Genomic DNA, 22,241 nt, shown 5'->3' with positions numbered 1-22,241 from the left:
TGGTTGGATTTTTTCCCTGGTGGGAACACATCCACTGTGCTCATCTGCCGGTGGATGGACTGGACCAGGAGCGGGGCGGTCAAAAAATTGGCTTTGGAGCAGAGAAAGGTGCAAGGCAGAAAACACAAGATGGCGGCGGGTGGGGAACCGGCAGCTGCTTCAGAGAGCTGAAAGCTGAGATCTTGGAGCCGTTTAAGGCCTCGCTGGACAAGCTCAATGCGACTCAGGCGGCTCAGGGTGCGGAGATCCGGGAGATACAGCAAAAGGCCTCGGAGAGCGAGGACAAACTCCTGGGCCTGGCAGTGAAGGTGGAGTCGCACAAGGCGCTTCACAAGAAATGGCTGGCAAGGATGGAGGAGATGGAGAACCGCTCCCGTCGGAAGAATCTGCGGATTTTGGGCCTCCCGGAGGGGCTGGAAGATTCGGATTTGGGGGCCTACGTGGTTGTGATGCTGAATTCGTTAATGGGCGCGAGGTCGTTCCAAGGACCCTTGGAGTTGGAGGGGGCCCATCGAGTGGTGTTGAGGAAGCCCAGGCCGAACGAGCCGCCTAGGGCGGTGCTGGTCCGCTTTCATCGCTTCGTTGACCGTGAGTGTGTGCTGAGATGGGCGAAGAAGGAAAGGAGCAGCAAGTGGGAGAATGCAGAGATCCAGATTTATCAGGACTGGAGTGTGGAGGTGGCGAAGAGAAATGCTGGTTTCAATAGGGCGAAGGGAGCGCTTCACAGGAAGGGGGTGAAGTTTGGCCTGTTACAGCCGGCTCGCCTCTGGGTCACTTACAAGGACCGCCAGCTCTACTTTGACTCTCCGGAGAAGGCCTGGGCCTTTGTCCAGGCAGAGAAATTGGACTCGAACTGAGGACTGGGGGGCTGGGGAATGATGTACATCGTCCGGAGGCTTTGTCCTCCTTGGTATCCTTTCGTTTTTATTGGCTGTGTTTGATGTTGCCTTTTCGCTGTTCTGCTTTTTCGCTTTTTGTGGCTGTTATTTATTTATTGGGGTGCTTTTTAGTTTTTTCACTGGTGGAGGGTTGGGGAGCTGTTCGCAGTCCCGCTGGGTCAGGTGTCCATCTTTTTCCCGCGGGTCGGGGGGGCGGGGCTTGGGATGGAAGCGCAGGCTTTCTTCCCGCGCTGGAGGAGGAGGGAGCGGGGCCGGCACTGGAAAGGGGGATTGGTGGTTGTGTTGCATCGGGGGGGGAGGGGGTCATCGGGATGGCGGGAGCAGCCGGGGTCAGCAGGAGTCGGCTGACTTACGGAAGTACAATGGTAGGGGTTACGCTGCTAGGGGGGGCCCTAGCTTGGAGGAGGGGTGGTGGGGGGGTACCGGGTTGCTGCTGCAGGGGCCATAGGGAAACGGCTGGTGAAGGGGGAGGCTGGGGGGCTCTGCCACCGTGGGGAACGGGCCTGGGCGGTTACCTGGACACGTGGTGAGCCGTGGGAGAGCTATGGCTGATTGGCGCAGAGGGAGGGGGAAGACCCCCCCCAGATTCGTCTGGTCACATGGAATGTGAGGGGGCTGAATGGACCGGTGAAGCGGCCCCGGGTCTTGGTACACCTGAGGGGGCTGGGAGCAGATGTAGTTATGCTCCAGGAGACGCACCTTAAGGTGGCGGATCAGGTGAGGCTGAGAAGAGGCTGGGTAGGACAGGTGTTTCACTCGGGGCTCGATGCGAAGAATCGAGGGGTGGCGATTTTAGTTGGCAAGAGCTTGTCATTTGTTGCGTCTAATGTGGTGGCGAACAGTGCAGGTAGATACGTAATGGTGACTGGTAGACTTCAGGGGGAGCGGGTGGTTCTGGTCAATGTGTACGCCCCCAACTGGGATGATGTGGGCTTCATGCGGCGAATGTTGAGCCGGATCCTGGACCTGGAGACCTGGAGTTTGATCCTGGGTGGGGACTTTAATACGGTGCAGAGGAGGAAGTATGTGGCCGGGTCCGTAGGGGTATAGAGGGTATTTGGTAGCCAACGATAACGGGGAGGTGCAAGTTGGGGTGGTTTGGGAAGTGCTGAAGGCAGTGGTTAGAGGGGAGCTGATATCCATTCGGGCGTACAGGCAGAGGGGGAAGAGGGTTGAGAGGGAGAGGTTGGTGGAGGAAATGGTAAGGGTGGATAGGAGGTATGCGGATGTCCCGGAGGAGGGGCTTTTGAGGCAGCGTTGCAGTCTCCAAGCGGAGTTTGATATACTGACCACCCGGAAGGCGGAGGCGCAGTGGAGGAGGCCGCAGGGGGCGGTATATGAGTATGGGGAGAAGGCAAGTGGGATGCTGGCCCACCAGCTCTGGAAGCGGGAGGCAGCGAGAGAGATAGGGGGAGTCACAGATGCAGGAGGGAACTTGGTGCGGAGCGGCAGGGACATTAATGGGGTGTGCAGATCCTTTTACGAGGGGCTGTACCGGGTGGTGCCCCCTAGGGAGGTGGGCGGGATGGACTGCTTTCTTGGATGGGCTGGAGTTCCCAAGAGTAGAGGATGAGCGGGTGGAGGGTCTGGGGGCCCCAATCGAGTTGGAGGAGCTGATGGAGGCGCTGGGGAGCATGCAGACAGTGAAAGCGCCGGGACATGACAGGTTCCCGGTGTAGTTTTACAAGAAGTTTTCAGATCTGCTGGGCCCGCTGCTTGTAAGGACCCTGAACGAGGCAAGGGAAGGGGGGGGGGGGGGGGGCTCTCTGCCCCCGACGATGTCTAGAGCAATAATTTCACTGATCCTGAAGCGGGATAAGGACCCCCTCCAGTGTGGGTCCTATAGGCCGATATCGCTCCTTAACGTGGACGCAAAGTTGGCTAAGGTACTGTCCAGAAGGGTGGAAGATGTGGTCCCGATGGTTATCCATGAGGACCAAACGGGGTTTGTGAAGGGGAGGCAGCTGAATGTCAATGTACGGCGGCTTCTTAATGTTATGATGATGGCGCCGGTGGCTGGGGAGGCGGAAATAGTAGCATCGATGGATGCGGAGAAAGCTTTTGACAGGGTGGAGTGGAGCTACCTGTGGGAAGTGCTGAGGAGGTTTGGGTTTGGTGAGGGATTCATCAGCTGGGTGAGGTTGCCATACAGCGAGTGTTGCGACGAATGGGAGGAGGTCGGAGGACTTTCGGCTTTCCCGGGGGACGAGGCAGGGTCCTTGTCTCCCCTGCTCTTCGCATTAGCGATTGAGCCCTTGGCCATGGCGCTGAGGGATTCGAAGAACTGGAGGGGGATTGTGCGGGTTGGGGGGGGTGGAGGAGGATCACCGGTTGTCGCTGTACGCAGATGATTTACTGTTGTACATCGCGGATCCGGCGGAGGAGATGCCAGGTGTTGAAGATACTTGGGGAGTTTGGGGACTTTTCGGGCTATAAGCTCAATGTGGGGAAAAGTGAGCTGTTTGTGCTGCACTTGGGGGACCAGGAGAGGGAGATAGGGGAGCTCCCGCTGAAGAGGGCAGAGAGGAGCTTTAGATATCTTGGGGTCCAGATAGCTAGGACCTGGGGGGCCATGCACAGGCTTAACTTTTCGAGGCTGGTGGAACAGATGGAGGAAGTGTTCAGGAGGTGGGACGCGTGTCGCTTTCGTTGGCGGGCAGGGTCCAGTCGGTTAAGATGACGGTGCTCCCGAGGTTTTTGTTTCTTTTCCAGTGCCTCCCCATATTAATTCCGAAGGCTTTTTTCAAGAGGGTGAATAAGAGTATTCTGGGGTTCGTGTGGGCGCGGAAGGCCCCAAGAGTGAGGAGGGTATTCCTGGAGCGAAGAAGGGAGGCAGGCGGTTTGGCGCTGCCCAACCTGTGTGGGTAATACTGGGCTGCGAATGTGGCAATGATTCGCAGGTGGGTGATGGAGGGGGAGGGTGCCGCATGGAAGAGGCTGGACGTGGCGTCCTGTGTGGGTACGAGTTTGGGGGCATTGGTGACGGCCCCACTTCCACTCCCCCCAGCAAGATATTCCACGAGTCCGGTGGTGGTGGAGTCCCTCAAAATTTGGGGGCAGTGGAGGCGGCACAGGGGGGAAGTGAAGGCCTCAGTGTGGGCCCCGATACGGGGCAATCACCGGTTTGCACCAGGGAGAATTTTTTCTCAGGTGGGTTTTTGAGTTGGCATAGGGCAAGCATCAGGCGGATGGGGGACCTTTTCCTCGATGGGAAGTTTGCGACTTTAGAGGAGTTGATGGGGAAGTGGGGCCTCCCCCTGGGAATGCTTTCAGGTATATGCAGATTAAGGCGTTTGTTAAGCGGCAGGTGGCGGAGTTCCCACTGCTGCCGCCTAGGGGGGTGCAGGATAGGGTGCTCTCGGGGACGTGGGTCGGTGAGGGGAGGATCTCGGCGATTTATCAGATGGTGCAGGAAGAGGAGGAGGCCTCGGTGGAGGAGCTGAAAGCGAAGTGGGAGGAGGAGCTAGGGGAAGAGATTGACGATGGGAAGTGGGCGGATGCCCTCGGGAGGGTGAACTCGTCCTCTTCTTGCACACGGCTCAGCTTAATTCAGCTGAAGGTGCTGCATAGGGCGCACATGACTGGGGCAAGGATGAGCCGGTTCTTTGGGGGTGAGGACAGGTGTGGGAGGTGTTCGGGAGGCCCGGTGAATCACACCCACATGTTTTGGGCCTGTCCGGTGTTGGAGGGGTTTTGGAAGGGGGTGGCAGGGACTTTGTCCAAGGTGGTCGGTTCCAGGGTGGAGCCGGGCTGGGGGCTCGCTATCTTAGGGGTAGCATCGGAGCCGGGAGTGCAGGAGGCGAGAGAGGCCGGTACACTGGCCTTTGCGTCTCTAGTAGCCCGGCGTAGGATTCTCTTACAGTGGAGGGACGCAAAGCCCCCAAGCCCAGAGGCCTGGATCAATAACATGGCCGGGTTCATCAGGCTTGAAAAGATTAAGTTTGCCCTGAGGGGGTCGGTACAAGGGTTCTCCCGGCGGTGGCAGCCTTTTCTCAATTTCCTGGCGGAGAGGTAGAGGGTGGTCAGTCTCAGCAGCAACCCGGGGGGGGGGGGGGGGGGGGGGGGGGGTTTGTTAAGGGGGTTTGTTTTTTCGACGGTGTGTTTGCTATTTTTTTTTCTTTCTTGTATTGTTATTAGTTATTAATTTATTACTTTGTATTGGGGGGGGATTTCTTTTTCTGTTTAGTTTTACATCTTGTTTACTTTAACTGTTGGGAGAAAATTTGTTGTTGAAAAATTTGAATAAAAATTATTTTTAAAAATAGATAAATAGAGCCCTCATCAAACCCAAACCTTTCCAGCGCCTCCCACACGTAATTCCACTCCATCCGATCAAAAGCCTTCTCCGCATTCATCGCTACCACTACCTCCACCTCCTCTCCTTCTGAGGGCATCATAATAACATTTAAAAGACTTCGAACATTGGCCTTGAGTTGCCTACCCTTTACAAATCCCATCTGGTCTTCCCCTGTCACCCCCGGGACACAGTCCTCTATCCTTCTGGCCAGTATCTTAGCCAGCAGTTTGTCGTCCACATTCGGTAGAGAAATTGGTCTGTATGGCCCGCATTGCTCCGGATCCTTCTCCCGTTTCAGGATCAATGAACTCAGGGCCTGCGACATTGTTGGGAGAGGATTCCCTTCTCTCTTGCTTCATTAAATGTCCTCACCAGCAGTGGGTTCAATATCTCTGAAAACACCTTAGAATTCCACCAGATAGCCGTCCAGATAGCCGTCCAGCCCCTTGATTATTTCCTCAATCTCAATTGGGGCTCCCAGCCCTTCCACCAGCTCCTCATCTACCCTCGGAAACCTCTACTGGCTCAAGTTGAACCATACCATTTGTCACTGTTGAGCTTGATTCCATATTCTTTCTATCATAAAGAATGCCTGTATCCACTTTTATAGCATTGATGGTTTTCACCTCTTAATCCGCCCATCTGCTGCCCAAACCTTCATTCGTGCACTTTTTGCCTCTGGACTGGCCTATTCCAATGCTTTCCTTCATATACGCAGACTTCCTTAAAAGACAGATTATACAAAGCTATGCTACCCATTTTCCATACCTCGCCAAATCCTACTCATCCCATCACTCCTGTGTTCATTGACCTATATTGGCTCTTGGTCCTCCAAAGCCGATGCCACTCGCTATCTCTCTAACTTGCTAGCCCCATCATCTTCTGATAAATATATGTCCCTCTAACTCTGACCTCTTGTGCATTGCCCACTGGGTTTTTCCATCACTACGTGGGGCGCGGTGATTGGCACTGCTGCCTCACGACGCTGAGGTCCCAGGTTTGATCCCGGCTCTGGGTCACTGTCCGTGTGGAGGTTGCACATTCTCCCCGTGTTTGCGTGGGTTTCGCCCCGCACAACCCAAAGATGTGCAGGGTAGGTGGATTGTCCACGCTAAATTGCCCCTTAATTGGGAAAAAATAATTGGGTACTCTAAAGTTGTAACAATTAAACATTTTTTAAAAATCCATCACTACGTGCTGTGTCTTCAGCCACCAAGATTTCAAGCTCTAGAACACGCTCCCTTAATGTGACTATCACCCTCCTCCTTTTTAGGTCGCCTTAAAATGTACCTCTTCAACCAAACATTTTGTGACTCTACAAACATCTTACCCTTTGGCTTGTGTAAATGGTTTTGTCTGATTATGCTTTTGTGAAATACCTTGCGATGTTTTCTACATTAAAGGTGCTATGTAAGTGCAATTTTTTGTCTGTTAAGCCATTCTTGTCTGTTGAGAGTGAAGATAAATCTGGATTAGCCAGTTTTCTAGAATTAACATCAAAGGCAAAGTATTGAGAGAGTGCTTCCAGTTGAAAATGTGGGGAATTTTAATTGGAAGAACTTCACTTGTTGTATCTAACATTTTTTTATTCTATTGGATAATATGAAGGGTTCTTCAATTTTTTTCCCTCCGCCTGATTCACAGGTCAACTCATGTGACCAAAACCTGAATCGATGCTGTGAACTTATTGAACTGACCTCAAAAGTCCAGGGGGAATTATTCACCATTCTCAGTCTTGCAGCAAGTGAAGGTATCACTTTTTTAAAACTTCAAGTCTTATTTCTACACCTTTTTCACACTACTTGCATTTTTAAAATCAAATCTACGTCAGTTTCACTGTATTTACTTGGATTGCAGGCACTAAGTTCCATTTATTTTGGGGCCCTCAATAGAAGGATTTATTGCTGGGAGGAGTGTTTGGGATATGGTGGAAATGAGCCTGGTTGTCAGTTGTTCCCTATACATAACAGAACTACAAAAGCTAGATGATGAGAAATGGTTCTAGCATTTCTAGGTTTTTGTACAATAGCATTGTGAAAAGAATGGTTTGAATTTAGTTTTTTATTGCATTCACATTTTCTCCACTTTTAACCCATACATTTTGCTTTAATTGCCTGGTAGGAGGATGAATAGGGCTATGTTATGGAATATGGAAAGGATTAGTCCCACACTTTTTCTCCACAATTTGCAGGGTCATGAAGTGAAGGACTGGATTTTTGTTTGCTGACCTAATGCTGCAATTGGAAATCCACAAATGCAAGAAATCCAAGTATTTAAATTTATTGGTTCCTCTTTATCTGAAGGGAGAGGCTTTGCAGAATTATGGGGGAAAGGACAGGGGGATGGGATTGGCAGCTCTCCCGGAGCACTGACATTGGGATGGGTGAAATGGTGTTCTTATGTGCTGTAATCATTCTGTGATAGAAACACTCAGTTGTCTAGTCGAAGTCCACCTGTTGGCATGTAGGCATGGCTTTCACCACGGCCGGCTGCCTCTGAGGCATCCCAAACAAGTATCATATTTGCATATTCAAAAGTATTAATTATTGTTTCAGGTGTAGGCTTTGAACACCTATTGCCAATCTATCAATATAGCGATTCTACTTTGTAATGAGGGGAGGGGTTTCCTGTTTGCCATATTGGAGGCTTAGGCAATTGTTTGGCCCTGATGAATGGCTATTACACAGTGAATTTCTGCGTGAGATACCCTAAATTTGTTTGCGGTTCTACCAGTCTCTCTCCAAAGTTCTCCAAGAAATGGCTTCAATTATGGTTTCCAGCCCTCTGTCATTTTAGCTCCCAAAATTCTTCCATGTGGGGTGAATATGTGATGCAGCTTTGTTAGGGAGGCAGTACAAATGGGATGTTTTTGGGGATATTTGACATTTCAGCTTGATTCATTGGGTGAAAATGTTTTTTTTTAATGTTCTTAGACTTGAAGCACATAGGATGATTGATTGAGAGAATAAAATTAAGTGTGTGTGATTATATTTCATCTCTAACCATGGAACTTGCTTTCTTTCCTCTGGGAGTATCAAAAAATTGTGCTTTCCAAAGATCGGTTTCAGCCTTTGTTGCTCCTTTTTAAAAATATAATCTTTATTATTGTCACAAAGAGGCTTACATTAACACTGCAATGAAGTTACTGTGAAAATCCCCTAGTCGCCACATTCTGGCACCTGTTTGGGTAGACAGAGGGAGAGTTCAGAATAGAACATAAAACATAGAACATTACAGCGCAGTACAGGCCCTTCGGCCCTCAATGTTGCGCCGACCTGTGAAACCCCTCTAAAGCCCATCTACACTATTCCCTTATCGTCCATATGCCTATCCAATGACCATTTGAATGCGTTTAGTGTTGGCGAGTCCACTACTGTTGCAGGCAGGGCATTCCACGCCCTTACTACTCTCTGAGTAAAGAACCTACCTCTGACATCTGTCCTATATCTATCTCCCCTCAATTTAAAGCTATGTCCCCTCGTGCTAGACATCACCATCCGAGGAAAAAGGCTCTCAATGTCCACCCTATCTGATCCTCTGATCATCTTGTATGCCTCAATTAAGTCACCTCTTAACCTTCTTCTCTCCAACGAAAACAGCCTCAAGTCCGTCAGCCTTTCCTCGTAAGATCTTCCCTCTATACCAGGCAACATCCTTGTAAATCTCCTCTGTACCCTTTCCAATGCTTCCATACCCTTCCTATAATGCGGCGACCAGAACTGCACTCAATACTCCAAATGCGGCCACACCAGAGTTTTGTACAATGTCCAATTCACCTAACAAGCACGTCTTTCAGGACTTGTGTCAGGAAACCGGAGCACCTGGAAGAAACGCATACAGACATGGGAAGAACGTGCAGACTCCACAGAAGCAAGGACCCAAGCCAGTAATCGAACCCGGGCCCCTGTGCTGTGCAGCAACTGTGCTAACCACTGTGCTACCGTGCCACCTGTTCAGTCATGGGAAAGTGAAGGAAATTTGTCCCAGGATGAACCATGTACATTAAATATGACTGACTTGGATTGCTCTGATTTCAGAGAAGCAGCTGTCATTCAAGAATAAAGGGCGCGATTCTCCGCTGCCATGATGGGTCGGAGAATAGCGGGAGAGCCTTCCTGACATTTTTCCCGCACTCCCGCTATTCTCCCCCCCCCCCCCCCCACGGCCGCCCCATGACACGAATCGCTGCACGCCATTTTTTATGGCGAACAGCGATTCTCCCCTGGCCGATGGGCCGAGTTCCCAGGCCTTTACGGCTGTTTTCACGAACGCAATCACGCCTGCTCTCACCGTTCGTGAAAACGGCCGCAAAGTGCCGTCCCGGACAACCATGGCACCGATTGGCACGGCCGCACCATTGCACCAGCGGGTCCGATACCCGCGCACTATTTGCTCCTCCGCCGCCCCGCAGGATCAGGGCGGCTGAGGGGCATGACGGCCCGCGCATGCGCGGGTTTGACGCACCTGCGTGATGACGCCATCCGCGCATGCGCGGGTTGAGGCCGTCCAACCTGCGCATGCGCGGCTGACATCATCGTGTGCGTCAGCCGCCGTGATGCTTGGCGCGCGGACTTAGCGACGGTCGCTAAGCCCGCGATGCCGTGCTTCACGGGGCTGCGCTGCTAGCCCCGCCCGGGGGGGCGGGGAGAATCGGGTCCCGGGAGGGGGCGCGGAGGCTGCCGTGAAACACGGCCAGTTTCACGGCAGCCTTTTCGACTTGCCGCATTTGCGGAGAATCGCGCCCAAAGAAACTCAATATTTTACTCTCTGATCTTTTAAACAAAAGCAATACGGGAAGATCTTCCAAATTAGTCAGTAAACACCAAACAAACCAATTGAATGGGTACTTGAACAAATAATTGCCTTTACGTTATTTTTACCTTTTTCTTCTTTCTTTTAAAGGTGGTGTTTATTCTGGTGTTGAAACTATCAAATCCCGTTTCCTGCCATGGCTTGGGTCTAGCTTTACTGTCATTACTTCAGGGGTGACATCTGACACCAGCTTTACTCTCATGCAGGTACATAAATGTATAACCTGAGTGAATCCTGTTTTTGCTTTAAAAAACTCTCTGATTATGAGGCCTGGAACTCATTTTCACTTGTAGGCCAAAGAAAAAAAGAGAATTGTCTGCAGGAGAGACCCTAGAGGTATTTATTGTTCATTAGACTTGATCCCTGTATCCTTCAACAAAGTTGCAGAGAGTGTGGACTGATAAAGGTGAATAAAGAAAATGTTATCTGGGTGAACAGAGCAACCAGCAATATATTTCCCAGGCAATCAGATTTAAGGATTGTGGTAGTATGACTAGGGGTACTACGGTACCTGGGAGTGTGAGTTGCTATTGATGTAGAAGGCTCGCTGTCCATTGGCCCAAGTGTTGTCTTCTCATTGGTCGAGAGGAAGGTAGCTCCGCCTATGAGGCGGAGTATAAGAACCCGTGTTTCCCAGCAGCCATCGTTCTTTCTGTACACTAGCTGCTGGGCACACTTCTTGTAGATTAAAGCCTTTGATTCGGACTACACCTTCGTTTCTGTGTTCATTGATCGCGCATCAATTTAATCTACAAGATTTTAAAGGATGGAGCTCCGCATCAAGCCGGAGTATCTACGACTCAGCCCTCACGCAGCGAACGCAACAGCCACATTTAAGCACTGGCTGGCTTGTTTCAACAGCTACCTTAGTACGACAGAAAACTACACATCCTCCACTCGTGCGTCGGCACCACCATCTACACGCTCATCGAGGATACGACTGACTACGACGCGGCCATGGACCTGTTCAAAGGACACTTCATCTGGCCGGTAAATCAAGTCTACGCTCGGCACTTACTAGCCACAAGGCAGCAGATCCCTGGTGAGTCACTGGACGATTTTTACCGTGCCCTCCTTGTGCTGGGGAGGAACTGCGGATGCCCACAAGTGTTGGCTAGTGAGCACACGGAACTCCTCATCCGAGACGCCTTTGTTGCGGGCATGCAGTCCCCACAGATCTGCCAGAGACTATTAGAAAGAGAAACCTTGAGTCTCACGGAGGCACGGGCCCTCGCTCACTCCCTAGATGTCACGAATAGAAACGCACGCTCATACGCCCCGACCGCGCAGCGGCCCCCTGGGCAGCGTGGAATTCAGCGTCTCCCTCCCCCATGGACTCGGACTCCCCCCCCCCCCCAGGCCTGCGCTGCAGGGAGCCCCGAAAAACCTGCGGGGCCCCGCTGCTATTTTTGCGGCCAGGCGAAACACCCCCGACAACGTTACCCAGCCCGTTCTGCAACTTGCAAGGGCTGTGGGAAGAAAGGCCACTTTGTGGTCGTCTGCCAGGCCAAGGCGGTTGCTGCGGACCCGAGCAGCGACCGCGGGACTTCCTCTTCTCTCTTTCCAGGGGCCCCATGTGGCCCGCGGACCTCGCTGCCCCATCCCCCAATGCCACGTGCGACCTCCGGGCGCCGCCATTTTACGCCTCTGACGCCACGTGCGGGGGACGGGCGCCGCCATTTTGTCCACCCTTCACTATGTGCGACCGATGGGTGCCGCCATCTTGGATCGGCTCCGAGGACCCCATGGGTGACTACGCACCGCCCGATGAAGACTCCGACTATCTGCCACGACTCGCTTCAGTCACTCTGGACCAGTCTCGACCACGCATTTTTTCCACGGCAACAACGAGGATACTGCTCAATGGGCACAAGACGACCTGCCTGCTGGACTCCGGGAGCATGGAGAGTTTTGTCCACCCTACCACGGTAAGACGCTGCGCTCTCCCCATCTACCCGGTCAAGCAAAAAATTGCCCTGGCCTCTGGCTCCCATTCAGTGGAGATCACGGGGTGTTGTATAGCGGACCTCACGGTCCATGGGAGGGAGTTTAAAAATTACAGACTCTATGTCCTCCCCCACCTCTGCGCGGCCGCACTCCTGGGGTTAGACTTCCAATGTAACCTCCAGAGCCTAACATATAAATTTGGCAGCCCTATGCCTCCCCTCACTGTCTGCAGCCTCGCGACCCTCAAGGTCGATCCCCCGTCCTTGTTTGCAAACCTCACCCCGGATTGCAAACCTGTCGCCACCAGGAGCCGACGGTACAGTACCCAGGACCGGACCTTCATCAGGTCCGAGGTCCAGTGGCTTCTGAAGGATTTGGTTATCGAGGCTAGCAACAGCCCCTGGCGAGCACAAGTTCTGGTGGTAAAGACCGGAGAGAAGAATAGGATGGTCATAGACTACAGTCAGACCATCAACAGGATTCCGCAGCTGGACGTGCATCCGACCTGGTCAACAGGATCGCGCAGTACAAGGTCTTCTCCACGGTGGACCTCAAGTTCACCTACCACCAGCTCCCCATCCGCGCAAGCGATCGCAAGTACACTGCGTTCGAAGCGGACGGGTGGCTCTACCACTTTTTAAGGGTTCCCTTCGGTGTCGCAAACGGGGTCTCGGTCTTCCAAAGGGAGATGGACCGAATGGTCGACCAATACGGTTTACGGGCAACCTTCCCGTATCTCGATAATGTCACCATCTGCGGCCACGATCAGCAGGACCACGACACTAATCTCCACAAATTCCTCCAAACCGCAAAACTCCTGAATCTGACTTACAACAAGGACAAATGCGTGTTTAGCACCGACCGTCGAGCCATCCTCGGCTACGTAGTGCGAAATGGAGCAATAGGTCCTGACCCGGAACGCATGCGCCCCCTGATGGAGCTCCCCCTCTCCCACTGCCCGAAGGCCCTCAAGCGCTGCCTTGGCTTTTTCTCATATTACGCCCAGTGGGTCCCCAACTACGCCGACAAAGCCCGCCCCCTCATCTAACCTACCACTTTCCCCTTGTCGATGGAGGCCCGCCAGGCCTTTAGCCGCATCAAAGCAGATATTGCAAAGGCCACGATGCGCGCTATCGATGAGTCCCTCCCCTTCCAGGTCAAGAGTGACGCGTCCGATGTAGCTCTGGCAGCCACCCTCAACCAAGTGGGCAGACCCGTGGCCTTCTTCTCCCGTACCCTCCACACTTCCGAAATCCGCTATTTCTCGGTCGAGAAGGAAGCACAGGCCATAGTAGAAGCTGTGCGACACTGGAGGCACTATCTGGCCGGCAGGAGGTTCATCCTCCTCACAGACCAACGGTCAGTGGCCTTTATGTTTGACAACGCACAGAGGGGCAAAATCAAGAAAGACAAGATCTTGCGGTGGTGGATCGAGTTGTCCACCTACAACTACGACATCTTGTATCGTCCTGGGAAGCTGAACAAGCCTCCTGACGCCCTGTCCCGCGGCATCTGTGCCAACGCACAAGTAGACCGCCTTCGAACCCTCCACGCGGACCTCTGCCACCCGGGGGGGTCACCCGCTTTTTTCACTTTATCAAGACCAGCAACCTGCCCTACTCCATCGAGGAGGTCAGGACAGTGACCAGGGAATGCCACATCTGCGCGGAGTGCAAGCCGCACTTCTACCGCCCCGAGCAGGCGCATCTGATAAAGACTTCCCATCCCTTTGAACGCCTCAGCATGGACTTCAAAGGCCCCCTCCCCTCTACCAACCGCAACATGTACTTCCTCAATGTGATTGATGAGTACTCCCGCTTCTCGTTCGCCATCCCCTGCCCCGACATGACCACACCCACCATCATTAAAGCCCTACACACCATCTTCTCCCTGTTCCGATTCTCCGCTTACAGTGATAGGGGGTCCTCATTTATGAGTGACGAGCTGTGTCAATTCCTGCTCAGCAAGGGCATTGCCTCCAGCAGGACGACCAGTTATAACCCCCGGGGTAATGGAGCAGGTCGAGAGGGAGAACGGTATGGTCTGGAAGACCGTCCTGCTGGCCCTATGGTTCAGAAATCTCCCAGTCTCCTGCTGGCAAGAGGTCCCCCCAGACGCCCTCTACTCAATCCGGTCGCTACTTTGCACATCTACCAATCAAATGCCTCACGAACGCCTTCTTGTTTTCCCCAGGAAGTCTTCCTCAGGGACCCCGCTCCCGACCTGGCTGGCTACCCCCGTGCCCATCCTGCTCCGGAAACACGTGCGGGTGCACAAGTCGGACCCGTTGGTCGAGAGGGTCCAGCTGCTCCACGCTAACCCGCAATACGAATATGTGGAGTACCCCGATGGCCGACGGGTCACCGTCTCCCTACGGGACCTGCCGCCCGCTGGATCCCGGCCATCGCCCCTGGCACCAGCCCCACCCACCCTCCAACCGCAACTGCTCCCCGCCAACCTCCTCACCCGCGCCGCCTACAGGACCAGACACCCTCCCCCCAACAGCCCAGCCCTCACCAGCTCCGACGAAGCTCCGCAGGTTGAAGAGGACGTCCAAGACCCCCGATTGGCTGATCGAGTCGATGTGAACTGTTAATTGACTTTTTTTGTTCTCTCGTTTTCCAACTCTGTAAATAATTACCGTGTGCTAACACATTCCTGTATATAGTTACGGGCCAGTGGGCAGCCACCGTTGGAGAGGTGTAATCCCATATCACTAGTCATACTACCAGTATCTTGTCCCACCCGCACGGGATGCCCCCACCCCCCCTTCCCCGGCTTCTCAACAAGCACATGCCCCCCCCACCCCCCGGTTCCTTTCTCAACAAGGGGTGAATGTCGTAGTATGACTAGGGCACTATGGTACCTGGGGAGTGTGAGCTGCTATTGGTGTAGAAGGCTCGCTGCCTATTGGCCCAAGTGTTGTCTTCTCATTGGTCGAGAGGAAGGTAGATACGCCTACGAGGCGGAGTATAAGAACCCGTGTTTCCCAGCAGCCATCGTTCTTTCTGTACACTAGCTGCTGGGAACACTTCTTGCAGATTAAAGCCTTCGATTCGGACTACTCCTTCGTTTATGTGTTCATTGATCGCGCATCAAGGATAGAGATAGCAGAATTGAATTCAATGTTAGATCAGGTAGACAGGGAATAAAAGATTGGATTAAGAGATAGAGAAACAATAAAATGGAAAAATAAGAAAAAATAAAAACAACATGGAATCAAAGAATCCCTAAGGTGCAGAAGGGGGCCATTCGACCCATCGACTCTACACCAGCCCTCCAAAAGGGTACCCTATCCCCACCTAACCTTTTGAACTCTTAAGGGGCAATTTTGCACAGCCATTCCACCTTACCTGCAACTCTTTGGACTATAGGAGAAAACCGGAGCACCCGGGGAAACCCACGTAAACGTGTGTAAATTCCACACAGTCAGTCACCCAAGGGGCGAAATTCTCCGACCCCACGCAGGGTCGGAGAATCGGCCGGCGGCGGAGTTATTCCCGCTCCCGCCGGGTTTTGAATTTTCCGAGCGGCCAAAAACCGGCGTTGTGCAAATCCCGCCGGCAGCCTCTGAGAACAGCTGGCGCCGGCGGGATGTCATTTAATTTTTAATGTCAACTAATCTCCGGCCCGGATTGGCCGTATTCCCGCCGACGTGGCCACGGGTCACGTCGGCGAAAATCACAGTAGGTTTATAACGGCGTCAACCATCATCGATGGTTGACGCCGTTCAGTAACCTACATCGAGTGCGGGGGTAGCGGCGTTGGAGAGGGGTGGATTGGGGGGGGGTTGCGGCGTTGAGGGGGGGTTGCGGCATTGAGGGGGGGTTTCGGCGTTGAGAGGGGGGGGTACCGGCGTTGAGAGAGAGAGGGGGGTACCGGCGTTGAGAGGGAGGGGGGGGGGGGGATACCAGCGTTGAGAGAGAGAGGGGTGGGTACCGGCGTTGAGAGAGGGGGGGGGCGGCGTTGGAGGGGGGTAGGGGTGGTGGGGAGGGGGGTAGGGGTGGTGGGGAGGGGATAGGGGTGGTGAGGGGGGTCGGGGTGTTGGAGGAGGGTAGGGGCGTTGGAGGGGGGTAGGGGTGGTGGGGGGGGTTGGGGTAGGGGGCAGCGGCGTGCAGAGGGGGGTGCGACGGATGCCCGGGGCCAACGCACCGTCGCCCCCCCTCTGCACGCCGCTGCCCCCTACCCCAACCCGGTGAGGGGGTCACCACCCCACCCCCCTCCAACGCCCCTACCCCCCTCACCACCCCCTACCCCCCTCCCCACCCCTGCCCCCCTCCACCACCCCTACCCCCCTCCAATGCCGCCCCCCCCTCTCTCTCAACGCCGGTACCCCCCCTCTCCTCTCAACGTCGGTACCCCCCCTCCTCTCAACGCCGGTACCCCCCCTTTCCTCTCAACGCTGGTACCCCCCTCCTCCTCCCCCTCCTCCCCCCTCCTCCTCCCCCCTTCCTCCTCCTCCTCCCCCCTCCTCCTCCCCCCCCTCCCCTCCTCCTCCTCCTCTCAACGCCGGTACCCGTCCCCTCTCTCTCTCTCTCAACGCGCCACTTCCGCAGCGGGTGAAACTGACGCGTATCGCGTCAGTCCGCTGCTGGCCCTTTCGGGAACGGAGATTACCGGCTTAAAAGAAGGCCCCGACGCCGGAGTCATCCGCACCCCTTTTGCCCGCCGGAAATGGGCTTCACGCAGGTCTTCGGAGAATTTCGCCCAAGGTCTGAATTGAACCTGGGTCCCTGGCGTTGTGAGGCAGCAGTGTGAACCACTGTGCCACCATGCCGCCTAATGTGTTATTTTTAAAACCTCCCTGAAAAATTCAAAACCTGAAGGAATACAGTAGCAGAGGGGGTGTTTGGCAGTAATTAATAGTTGTCACATTGCTAAAAGCTTGCTTACACTACTAATTGCTAGCTTCAATTACTTATAGTGGTTTAGTTTCTATCTACTGCAGAAATGCAGCGACTTCATGTCATTTGGTGCAGGTCAAAGGTGAAACAGACAGTGAAATGCCATTCTTGAAAGCAAATGTGGGAGTCAGGCATCTGTTGGATATTCATGTTTAACCACTATTGAGGCATCAATAATGGTGAGCACTACTGTATTAGCCTCACCATCATTTTGGCAGTAACACTCTTCGCAATAAATAATCACAACCGTTGAACTGGTACATCAATTTGAACTTTCAACCATACATCTAAATCTTGAAATAGAGCAACAGTTAAATTTGCTGTAAAAGAAAATGTGATTGCTTCTTTAACTTTATGTTCTCTGGTAATGTCTGTGGGAAATGCTGAGCATATTTTCTCAACTATTCGTTGGAAAATGAGGTGTAGTATGGATTCAAATTTTAACTGTAATCTGCGGTTAGCCAAGTATTAGAACTTAGTTTGCAAAGGCTGTCCAAGAATTTGAATACTACAGAGAACTAACGACCATTTGTTACGAATCATCAATCCTGGGTACTTGAGGAAGGTGTCTCAGTTCTAGAGAGGAGGGAGAGGAGAATTACTCGAATGGGTACTTGGGATGTGTAATGAACTCCAATTGGCTTTATTGGTTGGCCAATTGGAGTATGAGCTCCCTCAATGATAGCTCATTGAGGGGGCCCATATAATCACCTGTGTAGGTGAACTCCTGCCTCCCGTGGATTACTACAGGATGAAAGGCTTCAGTTATGTGGAGACATTAGTCAAACTGGCATTGTTCTCCTTACAGAAGAGTAGGTTAAGGGGTGATTTAATAGAAGTATTCAAAATTCTGAAGGATTAGATAGATGAAATAAGGAGCAACAGTTTCCAAGGACACAAGGGTCAATAGCCAGAGGACACACATTTAAGGTATTTGACAGTAGAACTGGAGATGAGAGGAAGCAGATTCTATAATGGCTTTCAAATGGGATTGAATAAATCCAGAAAGTGAAAATTTGTGGAAGTGCAGGGGAGTGGGTCTAAATAGAAAACTCTTTCAAAGAACCATCTCAGATATGATGGGCCAAATGGCCTCCTGTGCTCTATATTATTGTAAGCCGCCCTCGTTGGAGCACAGCCTGTTTCCTCCTATCACGCCGTTTGCTGGCGGTGGGATTCTTTCTTCCCGTCACTGTCAATGGGATTTTCCATTGAAGTCACCCCACACTGCCGGGTAACCCGTGGCGGGGCTGTGTTGCCAGCAGGAACAGAGGATCCCAATCGCCAGAGAATTCCAGCCAATATGTATTGCATGTGTCACACTAAATTTGTCTCAAACACAAAGGTTGTTCTCCTGACTGTCAAAGTTTGGTTTATTTTCTTAAATAAAGATAGGTGGAAGAACCTTCCTGTGGAACACATTGCTTCCTCATTTCCCCTTCTATATAAAGGCAACCAAATGTAACTCCGGAAGGGAGTGTGCTGAAAGGGCAAAGGATTATGTTGAGACCTCAATGTACTTTGTGGGAAGTTTGCAGTCCTTGTTATAAGAAGAACTTCTGTTACCCTTTACAAGGTGAATAGTATGGGAGAGGATGGGACTTAGGGATGGGAGCTCTCAATATTCTACTTAATATTTCCCTCCCTGACCGCACTGCAGGTGTACCTGCACCAGATGGACAGCAGCATTTCAAGAAGGTGACTCAGCACCTGCTCCTCGAGGGTGATTAGGGATGGGCAATAAATATTAGCTCTGCCGGAAAAGTCCACACCCCATGAGAAAACGGGAAGGCAGCCTATTATCTGAATGGCCATAAATTAGGAGGGGAATGTTCAACGAGACTTGGGTATCCTCGTACGCCAGTCACTGAAGGTAAGCATGCAAGTTGTAGTGATCCTCGCCTGAGTGTGTACAGAAGGGGCTGATGGGAAATGGAAGTACCACCAGGGGGCAGCACGGGGACATATAAGAGTGACGCTGAAGGCCCGCCCTCGCTGAATTTGGCTGGAGAGGCAGGGGAGCAGGACAGGACGGAAGTTGAGCTCAGGGCTGCAAGTGGTTAGGCCTAGTTGCAGAGCATAGAAAAGCAGTATCTTTACAAGTGCCATTCTGTAAGTAAAAGCTAACGAAGTAATATATTGTGGAGCACAATAAACCATCCTTCAACTGCTGAACGACTTCTAGCATTCTGTTAAGAAACATAACATGGTACAGGAGTGGCTTCTTTGAACAGAAAAAACCAACGCAACCAGCAAAAGCAACAGGCCGGCCGCCCGACTGTGGAAGACTTTGCAGCCTCTCGACTCCAGACGACCTTCTGAAGCAATGGATCAGACGCTACGTCCAGGGATGATGAGAACTACAGGTAATTTAAATAGCAACTGGAAAATGTTTAAACAGCAGTTTCAGCTATTCATGTCAGCTCTGGACTTAAAAGCAGCCACCGATGACAGAAAAATTGGACTTTTAATCTCAACGGCAGGCCAGCAGGCGATAGACATTTATGACTCTTTTACGTATGCTGATACTGAAGATAAAACCAAGTATCAAGTGATAGTGGCAAAATTTGATGACCACTGTAAATCACAATCCAATGAAATCATTGAAAGATTCAACCTGCGTAACAGATCATCAGAGATCAATTAATCTATGGTCTTGCCGACGGAAATCTAAAAGAATCATTAATGCTGCAAAATGACTTAACACTGAAAACCACCATAGATAAATGCTTACTACAGGAGCAGAAAAAGCAGCCGTTACTGGAGCTGTTTGACAAACATACCTTGGAAAACACTCACCACGAGGCAGATGTGAAAATGGTGACCTCTCCTCACGGGCCCTCTCTTCCGGTCGCCGGCCTGTCTGCGCATGCGCGCCATCCCGAAAGACGCGGCCCCGGAAGTACTCGGTACGCGCATGCGCACTTCTCGCAATACCGGACCCGGACTGAAAGTCGCGCTGCGCATGCGCAAATGCAACATACGCATGATGTCATGATGTGTCATCACTGTGGCTCCGCCCATTTAAAAGGGCAATGTCCTGCAAAAGGAAAAAGGTGCAGAAAATGCTCCAAAATTAACCATTTTGCCTCCCAATGTCAGTCCACAGCCAAATATTACTCCACATTACTCCACAATGCAAAGGCATGGAGACTTTAAAGTATGCACAGTTGATGTAATGGACACTCCGGCACCTGAAGACAATTTCTCCGACCACGAAGAATTCCACTCCTGGGAGGACACGTACGGCATTGGAATCATAAATGCCACAGCGGAACCACAGGAGCTGACAACAAAGCCTCGACACGTGCATGCCATCGACTCCACAAGCGAATGGAGTGCTACGGTGCAAGTCAATGACCTCCCCATCACGTTCAAGCTGGACACGGGAGTGTCCGTAAACTTGATGACGAGCAAAGATCTCGCATCCGTCCCAGGGACGCACGAGATGTTACCTGCCGCATGCAAGTTAACTTACAACGGAAACCAGATCACCTCAAAGGGATCCTGCCACCTACAAGTTGCCAACAAGACAGTCACAACAGGACTACGATTTGAAATTGTACATGACAAAAGATCCTCACTGCTAGGTGCTCAAGCCTGCAAGGATTTGCGGCTAATTCAAAGGATCTTCATACATGCGGCTGACTCATGACGCATTGCCGATGACATACAGCTGCTACTCAGCGAGTATCCCAACGTCTTCTCTGGCATGGATACGCTACCCTACAAATACAAAATCCTGCTCAAAGAGAATGCCATACCGATCGTTCATGCCCCACGGAGGGTGCCAGCTCCATTGCGGGACAAGCTAAAAGCTGAACTTCAACGTCTCCAATCTCAAGGCATTATCTCACGAGTCACACAGCCGACTGACTGGGTCAGCTCGCTGGTGTGTGTTAAGAAGCCGTCTGGTGAACTCAGGATCTGTTTAGATCCCAAAGACTTGAACAAGAACATTCGCAGGGAACACTACCCTATCCCCAAGCGAGAGGAGATAACGAGCGAAATGGCACAAGCTCGCATATTTACCAAGCTTGATGCCTCACAGGGCTTCTGGCAAATGCAGCTCGATGAGTCCAGCCGCCTGCTGTGCACCTTCAACACGCCGTTTGGAAGGTACTGTTATAATCGGATGCCCTTTGGCATTATATCTGCATCCAAAATATTTCACAGAATAATGGAGCAGATGATAGAAGGCATTGAAGGCGTCCGTGTCTATGTGGATGACACCATAATATGGTCAATGACAGAGGAAGACCACATTGCGAGGTTGAAGCAAGTCTTCCAAAGGATCCACCACTTTGGACTGAAGCTCAACTGGGCCAAGTGCACCTTTGCTCGGTCCTCTCTGACCTTCCTGGGCGACACAATATCAGAGCACGGGGTGAAGCCGGACGCTGAGAAGATCGCTGCAATTCAGAGCATGCAGAGACCACATGACAAGAAAGCGGTGCTAAGATTCCTGGGATTCATCAACTTCCTCGGCAAATTCATACCGAACCTAGCAGCACGGACGACGGCGTTAAGGAAAGTGACAAGGAAGGACACGGAGTTTGCCTGGACCCAAGATCACCAAGATGAATGGAATGATCTGAGACACCAGTTGATGGCAGCTCCAACGCTCGCATTTTTTGACCCGGCAAAACCTACAAAGATCTCCACCGACGCCAGTCAACGTGGAATTGGTGCGGTGCTACTGCAACAGAATGACCAGTCGGACTGGGTCCCAGTGGCTTACGCTTCACGGGCGATGACTGTCACAGAGTGCAGGTAGGCACAGATAGAGAAGGAGTGCCTAGGGCTAATCACAGGCGTGACCAAATTCCACCACTATGTGTACGGTCTCCCCACGTTTCTCGTGGAAACTGATCATAGGCCGCTGGTAAACATCATCGACAAAGACCTAAATGATATGACACCGCGCCTACAACGCATGATGATGAAGTTGCGGAGGTACGACTTCACGCTGGTCTACACCCCTGGCAAGGACCTTGTAATAGCTGACACATTATCACGAGCCATGGACGCTGACAACCCGCCACTGGCTTCCATCAATGATGTGGAAGCTCATGCACAGTGGTGCAAGGAGACACTCCCAGCAATGGACGAGAGGCTGCAGCAAATTCGTCAGGCGACACAGGAGGACGCCACCCTCCTTCAAGTCATACACAACCTTCAGCATGGCTGGCCAAATGGGCGGTGCCCACAGTTCCAAAACGTCAGGACTGAACTGTCCATGGTGGATGGCATAATACTGCGGAATGACAGAATCGTCATCCCACTGGACATGCTCCGCAGGATTCACGAGGGGCACCTTGGTGCCGAAAAGTGCAAATGGAGAGCACGACAATCCGTTTACTGGCCAGGGATAAACGAGGA

The 22,241-nt window shown here is 52.1% G+C and overlaps 1 protein-coding gene across 2 annotated transcripts in view; it reads left to right on the top strand.

Moving 5' to 3' along the window:
* The window catches only part of spata18 (spermatogenesis associated 18), a 137,840-nt gene that overhangs the window by 6,000 nt on the left and 109,599 nt on the right, over window positions 1-22,241 (top strand). For both annotated transcript variants that reach the window (XM_038791197.1, XM_038791195.1), the window contains exons 2-3: window positions 6,841-6,946; window positions 10,099-10,214. In XM_038791197.1, the coding sequence (XP_038647125.1) occupies window positions 6,841-6,946; window positions 10,099-10,214 (222 nt within the window). The remainder of the gene's footprint in view (window positions 1-6,840; window positions 6,947-10,098; window positions 10,215-22,241) is intronic.

This window comes from Scyliorhinus canicula, chromosome 3, assembly GCF_902713615.1.
Source record: "Scyliorhinus canicula chromosome 3, sScyCan1.1, whole genome shotgun sequence".
NCBI classification, from domain to species: domain Eukaryota; kingdom Metazoa; phylum Chordata; class Chondrichthyes; order Carcharhiniformes; family Scyliorhinidae; genus Scyliorhinus; species Scyliorhinus canicula.
Note: the sequence above shows the minus strand (reverse complement) of the source record. Positions and strands in the feature narration are given on the sequence as shown.